This window comes from Marmota marmota, unplaced genomic scaffold (assembly GCF_001458135.2).
Source record: "Marmota marmota marmota unplaced genomic scaffold, marMar, whole genome shotgun sequence".
NCBI lineage: Eukaryota > Metazoa > Chordata > Mammalia > Rodentia > Sciuridae > Marmota > Marmota marmota.
Genome location: NW_026000174.1, coordinates 5,151,116 through 5,160,331, shown reverse-complemented (window position 1 = coordinate 5,160,331; position 9,216 = coordinate 5,151,116). Strand labels below are relative to the sequence as shown.

At 34.1% G+C, this 9,216-nt stretch overlaps 1 protein-coding gene across 13 annotated transcripts in view; it reads right to left on the bottom strand.

Moving 5' to 3' along the window:
- The window catches only part of Dlg2 (discs large MAGUK scaffold protein 2), a 917,250-nt gene that overhangs the window by 404,511 nt on the left and 503,523 nt on the right, over positions 1-9,216 (bottom strand). For all 13 annotated transcript variants that reach the window (XM_048787977.1, XM_048787981.1, XM_048787974.1 and 10 more), the window contains one exon: positions 687-755. In XM_048787977.1, coding sequence (XP_048643934.1) covers positions 687-755 — 69 coding nt within the window. The remainder of the gene's footprint in view (positions 1-686; positions 756-9,216) is intronic.

The following is a 9,216-nucleotide window of genomic DNA, read 5'->3' as shown; positions in this document are numbered from 1 at the left end:
TATATATATGTCAGAGAATTTAAGAGAATGATTTTGGAATGAAACCAGATAAGACGTATTGATAGAGAGACAGAAGATGGATGGATCGATTGATAGAAAGATTATATATATATATATATATATATATAGAGAGAGAGAGAGAGAGAGAGAGAGAGAGAACCTGGCACGTAATAAGCACTCAATAAATTCGACTTTCTTTTCTCTTCCCTTGCAGAAATGTCCACAAACTTGAGTTGTTGGGCAAATATCCATGAATGCATCAGTTCTCAGCTCAAGAGTTACATATAGGGCTGGTGTGTAGCTCAAAACAAACCTTAGAAGTTATATTTTCTCTGAAACCACACTGACTTGCTCTCCTAGCCGCTTTTGATGTCTCTTCTCTGTCAGGTACCCCTCCAGGATCCTTCATTAATCTCTTATACATATCTCCTGTACTATGTAATGCTTATACTGTATTGAAAGTATGAGAGTGTATTCTATTATTCACACTAGACAATGAGGCCCTTGAAGGCTAAGATTTTATTTAATTTGTTAAATCTTGTACCTAACAGTTCTTGGCACATAACATGAGCTACATAAATGCTTATGACACGGGAGAGGAGAGAGATGAGAGAAAGAGGAAGGGACACTTTCTTTAGGTTCAAAGGCTGCACATTTTAAGAGAATACTCTGAATTATTATCTTACCCTTCTAGGGAGATGGCCCGTTGGAGAGTCACTGAAGGCTGACGGGTTGCAGTGCTGTGTTGGGAATGACTGCAAGAAAAGAGAAAAAACAGAACATGGCTCATTCATTTAAAATGTCTGAAAATTTTAACAGTCTTATTGTCAAGAAAAGAGCCAATATTTAAATATAGAGAGTAAAGATGAAATCTTTGGTGATAAGTAGAATAACTCACAAAAATATAGCAGTTTATCAGAAAAAGGGGTCAATATATCCTCATAATTTGAGTTCAACATGCATTATTCTAAAGTAACCTTTAAATGATAAGTAGACATAAAAAGAAACAAACATACTTAGAAAAGGTAATTTTTCCCCTTGGAATAAAACAGAGCACAAAACATAAATTTAATTATGATTCAACATATTTTTTGAGCTAATGAATATTTTCACTAATAAAATTTTATTCAAAGCCCAATCTATAAAACATGAGTAGTATTTCATTGGTATATATTTATTTATTTATTAGCTGTTTTTGTAACATTTGTAAAATTAATTAATAACAAACTGATGAATTTAATAAGCTTGAAAAATAAGAATTTCAGTTGCATATTAATCTTAAAGTTTAATGTAATTCTTAATTTTTTTTGGTTGCATGTAACTAGAGAAAAAAGGTTTTGTAGATAAGCAGTTGAAATAAAAATAGTAATATCTAATATTTACTGAGCAATTATTTTCACTTTGTCACTTCCTAAAGTGCATAATATGTTTACACCTTTTAGTTCTAATATCTCCACAAGGTAGTTTCAATTTAATTAATGAGGAAATTAAACTATAAAGAGGTTTAGAAGGTAAGTCAAAGTCACGTGGTAAATCAATGTGCTTGAAATGCCATCTCATTTTCTGATTGTGGAGTCATTATTCTTAACCATCATGCTATCATAATTTTTCATATTTGTAAGAATTTTCCTTGCAATCTCAGAATATTCTTCAATTAGAATGAGATGGAGGTGAATCTTTCATCTAAAAAAGGCACAATAATAATCTAATAGCAAAACAATTTGAATGAATTTTTAATTTTAATTTGTAGTTTGTTAGTTTATTATTTTAGTTGAAATATTGGCTCCCATTATATGTGGGATATGAATGTGTGTATATGTACACATAGGTATAAAGAAAAATCTGAGTCAAATATTTGTAGAGCATTAGACAATTTTGCAAAGCTCTAGGATTTCTCAGCACACACCTTGAAAACACTAACATTGCCACACAGAGCCAAGTTAAAGGCTGCAGAGATTTTCATTCAGAATGTTGGTTATTTTGGGTGAGAAGGGATATCTCTCTCTGAGTAGCATTTTGTCATGACATGGAGGACATTTATCTAAGGCTAGGGGAGAAGAATTTTCGTACCAGAGCTAAATCCTAAAGAATGACTTCAAATCAAGGATTACCTTTTGTGTTCCTCACAGAGCCAAGCACCACAGATACTCAATGAATGTGCTTTGAATAGCCAGTGAAAAAGCAGGATTGCATTCAGGACTCACATCATGGGCCCAGAACAGCAGAGTTCAGAGTCTGACTCATCCACATCTCCCAATGTGACCTGCTTAATCTTAAACCTCTCTGTGTGTCAGTTCCTCATTTTTACAACCTATAAAAATAGTAATAGTGCTTTCCTGGTTGGGGTGCTATAAGGATTCAGAATACAGTGTTCACAACAATGTCTATCACACACTAAGAGCTATATTTTACATAGATAAACTAATGTAATTTGGGAGAAGGTGTACTTTGAAATATTTAGTAATAAAAAAGAGTATCTATTTAGATTCCTTTTGTTAGACATATAGTCAATACACAAGCTGTATATTTCTGCACAGAATACAACTTTGGTGATAAATATGAAATTAAATGCATTTTCTATTATGAAATATTATAAAATCAATGAGAATCAAAGTAGAAGATATATAGAATGATTAAGTTTTGCTTAATGTACAGTATGAGGACTATAGTTAATAAAATTATATTGTATTTGGGATTTATGCTAAATAAGTAGATTTTAGCTGATTTTGCCTCAAAAACAAAACAACTAAAAAGGGTAACTGTGTGTGATGATTCATGTTTTAATTTGCCTCTGGATAGTAATCCTTATACTGTTATGTGCTTATCATATGATTTTGCATATCTTAAATGTACACAATAAGTTTACTTAAAAATTAATGGCAAGAAAAGTAGGAGAAAGTAAAAATATTCATCCATCCATTCTTCCATTACTGTCTCTCAAACTTTAAGGAGTTATCTAATTTAATTCTCATGGTCGTTCTATAAGGTAGATATGAGTATGTCTGTCTTATATTTAAAAAACCAAAACACTTTGAACTTACACAGCTTGTCAGAAATGAACAGCTTATAAATGTGGAACAAAATCAAAAGTAGAGCCTATCTTTTGCCAAGTGTACGTCCTTTCTACATATCTTCCTGACTCTATATGTCTACATGTATTTCACATAGTTCAATATATATACAAATATATGAAACTTCATGTCCTATGCTTTTCCTAACATTATAATTTAAGCATTTCTGATAAAAGCTCTATAATTATTATTTTGGTATTATATAGTATTACTTCCTATGAAGATATAATTTATTTACTTATCCTTTATGACTGAATATTTAAGTTACTTTTATTATTTTAATAATATAAATAGTATTATAATTATCATGTTGTTATCAATTACTTTTTTCATGTTCTACAACTTCTTTTTGAGGTATTTCCCCAAATGCATCAAACATTATACTCTTGATTTATGTCATTATTTTTAAAAGCTTTGTATAATGTTATTGCCCCTAAAAGGTACATATATATCATTACCAGTTTTACCTAGTTTTACAAATATTGGCATCATATGTTTTTAATTCCCTGAAAATTTAATAGGTACAAAATGACATCCAGATTTGCAACGAACATTTCTTATTTAGTGAGAACATTTTTTCCCTATGTGCTTATTTGCTAATTGTATTTCTTTTGTACAGTGAGTCTCGTCCTTTCCTCTACAATTTATCTTCCACTAGTTTGTTCAGAAAGTAATGATAGTTCTTGGGTGAAGACTGATGATTCTTACTAACAGAGATTCATGAGCAACTGGAATCCCTGATAATGTTCTCGTTATTAGCCCAGCCCACATAATTAAAGCAAAGATATATTCAGTATTCTCTATTGACTTATAACCACCTTATGACTAATTATTAGTCTATCTTAAATTATGCCAATTAATGTCCCTTTTAAAGTTTTAGTGACACTTAAATGCAAATAATACCATGAAGTGCTCAGAGAATTTGACTCCTTTTATGTTACACAGGAAAAGTCAGCCAGTTTCTCTTAAATTTGAAGCAGATTCTTTCACAACATATAATTACCCTTTTATTCTATGAAAACAAATACAGTGGATTATTTGATAGTCAAGACCTAGAGACAGAAGTGAATTTCTATAACTTCCAGATAGCAATGCCTAAACCACACCTGCAGGGGACATACTTAAAATAGTATGGGAGCTGCCAGACAGTGACAGTAAGTGGTATTTTAAGAAACACTAAGCATCTCTTCTTGGGATGAAGCAGATTCCATTCTTTCCATATTACTGTTTACATGGACAGTGTGTTATAGAGCTACTATGATTAAAGAATGATAGGCAGCCCGTGCCTGTCTCCTCCACCGCCTCAGGCAGAGCCCAGCCACATGAATTCTGAGAACTGCAAGAGAAAAAGCCAATGCAAGAAAAAGCACAGCCAATACTTACAACTTTCAACACTGGAGCGCTAAGGGCTTGGAATGTTCTTCATCTTAAAAATCCTTACTCTCAGTCTACCCTCCTCTTCTGAGTTACCATGTTCCTAGAGACCATCCAGCATTTCTTCTGTGAAGTAGCTGTGACAGTTTCCTGCCTTCCAGCTGACCCAGTGTCCATGCTGCCACCCCATCAGTTCCACACATCCACAGCAGCACCAGGACTGAGACCACCACAACTTATTCATGTGCCTATTTTTCCTACTAAATTAAATATACCTTGTGAGCAAAGTTTTGGACTTATCTGTACAGTCTCAATCAAGGCTTGACACAGAAGATACTCTTTCACATTTTTTTTTTTTTTGTACTGGGGATTGAACTCAGGTGCACATTTTTGTTAGGAAATACTGAACTCTAAGTTACACTGAAAGGTTTTTTTTGGTGGGGGTGGGAGTACTAGCTCAGAAAGTTCAGAAAGGTGGAATTCAGGGGCACTTGACCACTGAATCACATCCCCAGCCCTATTTTGTATTTAGAGACAGTGTCTCACTGAGTTGCTTAGCACCTCGCTTTTGCTGAGGCTGGCTTTGAACACAGGATCCTCCTGCCTCAGCCGCCCCCCCCCCAGCTGCTGGGATTATCGGCATGTGCCTCTATGCCCAGCTATGTCGGTGGCTTTTGAAGAACATCATCACTTAAGAACAATTTCTCTGTCCTATATACATTAGCTCAAGCATAAGTCTTAGACATTTAGGAAAGATGAGTGAATAGGATGAGCAGGACAAAGGCCCAGCACCATGTCATAGCACTGATTTCTGGGGAAGTCTCTGTCACCTGATAGAAAATCAGTGGCACCAACTCCATATTTAGGTTCCTTGGTTGATGTGCTAAATCAGCTGACTGGGAAGTAAATCCTACCAAGACTTTTAAATTAAACCCCTATCTCTCACCATGCACAAAACTTAACTCAAAATGGAATTAGGAATTAAACTAGAGACTCTGTGTCTAATAGAAGAAATCTTCTATTAGATTTCATCATGTGGGATTAGGCCCCAATTTCCTTAATAAGACTCCTATGGCACAAGAATTAAAACCAAGAATCAATAAATGGGATGGAATCAAACTAAAAAGTTTTTTTCTCAGCAAAAGAAACAATCTGTGAGGTGAACAGAGAGCCTACATCCTGGGAGCAAATCTTTATCCCTCACACATCAGACAGAGCACTAATCTCTAGGGTATAAAGAACTCAAAAAGCTAAGCACTGAGAAAACAAATAACCCAATCAACAAATGGGCCAAGGACCTGAACAGACACTTCTCAAAAGAGGACATACAATCAATCAACAAATATATGAAAAAATGTTCATCATCTCTAGCAATTAGAGAAATGCAAATCAAAACCCACTATAAGATATCATCTCACTCCAGTCAGAATGGCAGCTATTATGAAGACAAACAACAATAAGTGTTGATGAGGATGTGGAGAAAAAGGTACACTCATACATTGCTAGTGAGACTGCAAACTGGTGTAGCTAATATGGAAAGCAGTATGGAAATTCCTTGGAAACCTGGGAATGGAACCACCATTTGACCCAGCTATCCCTCCTCTCCTTGGTTTATATCCAAAGGACTTAAAAACGGCATATTACAGGAACACAGACAAATCAATGTTAATAGCAGCACAATTTGCAATAGCTAAACTGTGGAGCCAACCTAGATGCCCTTCAGTGGATGAATGGATAAAAAAAATGTGGTATATATACACAATGGAGTTTTACTCAGCAATAAAACAGAATAAAATCATGGCATTTGCAGGTAAATGGATGACGTTGGAGAAGATAATGCTAAGTTAGCCAATCGCCCCCAAATGAATGCCGAATGTTTTTTCTGATATAAGGAGGCTGACTCATAGTGGGGCAGGGAGGGGGAACATGGGAAGAATAGATGAATTCTAGATAGGGAAGAGGGGAGGGAGGAAAAGAAAGGAGGCTGGGGATTAGCAAGAATGGTGGAATGTGATGGACATCATTATCCAAAGTACATGTATGAAGATACGAATTGGGTGTCAACCTTCTTTATATACAAACAGAGATATGAAAACTTGTGGTACATATGTGTAATAAGAATTGTAATGCAAAACAACAACAACAACAAAGTACATGTATAAAGACATGAATTGACATGAACATACTTTATATACAAAGATATGAAAAATTGTCCTCTATATATGTGATAAGAATTGTAATGCATTCTGCTGTCATGTATTTTTAAAAAATAAAATCAATTAAAAAAAGACGTTTAAAGATGTAGAGAGTATCAGTTTTATTGCTTGTTTTAATTATGAGGTCACTGAATAAAATTGAGCCAAAGCATAAGATTCTCCTTTCCAATAACTGATTTTCCAAAGGAAAGACTCCCTATCTGTTGCTTAAGGAAATAGCATTTGAATGGTGCTGAAGGATACATTCCTATTGCTTGCTTTAAACATTTTTGAGTATCTGAACTAAAGTTATTCTATTACTTGTGGAACTAAAGACCTAGTTGGTGATAATAAACGGCTAGTTAATGTTCTCCTTCTCTAAAGTAATAAGAGGCAGGATAAGTGGTATTTCTAATATTTTGCAATATTAAATTTGAATTATTGTTTTAATAGAGATACAACACATTTTTGTGTCCTTAATTCATGAAATGATATTACTAAAGTTACCAGTGTAACTTGTAAAGTGCCATTCATTATTACAATACCTCCTCATGTATTTCCATTATTGTCTTTTTCTTCATTCACATTTCCAAAGATCTGCAACCTTTGTCTTATTTAACTCTTCAACTTATTCTTGAAAACTTATACCTATCATTTATTTGATCTTAATTTTTTCTTATGTTTTCTATTATTCTGTGTATTTCTGTGTGCATGCTTTATACCATAATACTCTTGCCAATATTCTTGTTTATTTTTTGAATGTTTTTTTAATCAGTGCATTGTTATTATACATAATAGTGAGGTTAATTTTGACATAATCCTACATGCATGAAATATAATTTGTTCCATGTTAGTCTCCAGTAGTTCCTCTTTTCATCCCTCCTTCCTCCCCTGTTCTCCTCCTTCTACTGTACTGCTCTTCTATTTTTTTTTAATTGGTGCTTTATGGATATACAGAAAGATGAAATTAACTGTGGTATATTTATATTTGTTCATATCATCATCATGTGGTCAATTTCATTCCATAGTTCCTTCTTTTTTCCATCACTCTCCCTCCCCCCCCAACCACCTCCATCTACTCCATTTATTTACCTTCTATATTCATGGGATTCCCCCTCTAATTTCATTCTAGCTTCTAAGTATGAGAGAAAACACCGACCTTAACCCTAACTCTGTCTTTTTTCACTTTGCATGATGTTCTTCAGTTATATCCATTTACTGAAAATGCCATAATTTCATTCTTTATGGCTGAGCAAAACTCCATTGTGCATATATACCATAGTTTCTTTATCCATTTGTCTATTAACAGGCACCTGGGATGGTTCCATAACTTGGCTATTGTGAACTGTGCTGCTATAAACATTGATGTTTCTGTGTTGCTGTAGTATGCTGATTTTAATGCTTTGCTTCACATGCAGAACATCATCACATCCTCCAAGATGCTGTTTATTCCTCCTATTGTTTCATTGATACTTGACATGACTTTTTTGGTATAATCATTTATATGTCCTGGTTATGTTCAACAAATGTTAATTAGGCACTTCTTATATACCAGAAATTGTGTGAATTGCTTAGGATGACTGATTGTTCAGTCTCATGGTCTTCAATAAATATCAGATAAAGAAGGAAATAGTGAAATCAAATGGATACAAATTTTTCAGTACATTCCCAGGCATACTTTGTTACCATCTAAGCTATGTTTAAAGGACATATATGTGATTTAAAATGTGGAGAAGTAAAAGGAGTCATTATAAGAAACTAGAAAAACATGATCAATACCAAGAAGGGTTTAAGTATGTGGTGCATGCTGGGAATCTTGAGCAGCTTGGCTTGGCCAAAGCAGAGTGGAAAGTGATCAGGCCAGACAGCTGATAGAGGGTGGATAATGAGAGCAATTAATATCTTGCCAAGGGGCTGGCTTTTTCTTAGTAGGCTTTTTCTAAGTGAGGGCCTTGGGGTATTAGGACGATGATATTTATGATTCAGAAAGGTAAACCTAAAAATAGTGTGAGCAATTGAAGGAAGATGAAAAAATCTACAGTTGGGGAGACTAATAGTTAATCATCATGATGGAGAAAATTAATAAATGCGTAAACTTGAGTAATGTTGTAGGAATTAAGGGGATACTTTCATTTAATGTATTTGGAGGTAAAATATTCAAGAATGGATAAGAAGGAGTTATGGAGGAGGCATGTAAAAACATTTTAAAATTAATTATTGATTGACACAAAATATTTATAAAGTACAATATGCTGTTTTGATTGTGGAGTAATGATCAAATCAGGGCAATTAGCATATCAATCACCTTAATCTTTTTATCATGTCTTTATGGTCAGTTTATTTAAAAAATCCCCTTTTAGCCATTTTGAGATCCACAATGTATTACTGGTAACTATGTTTGTCTGACTCTGCCACTGACCACCAGAACTTATTCCTTTTAACTAACATTAACTCATGGACCAACCCTTCCTCGTCTCTCCTCTATCATCTCTGGAAACCACGATTCTATCTCAACTTCTATGAGAGTAATATTTTTAGATTCCCCATGAATAAGAGTATTTGGCATTGGTCTTTCT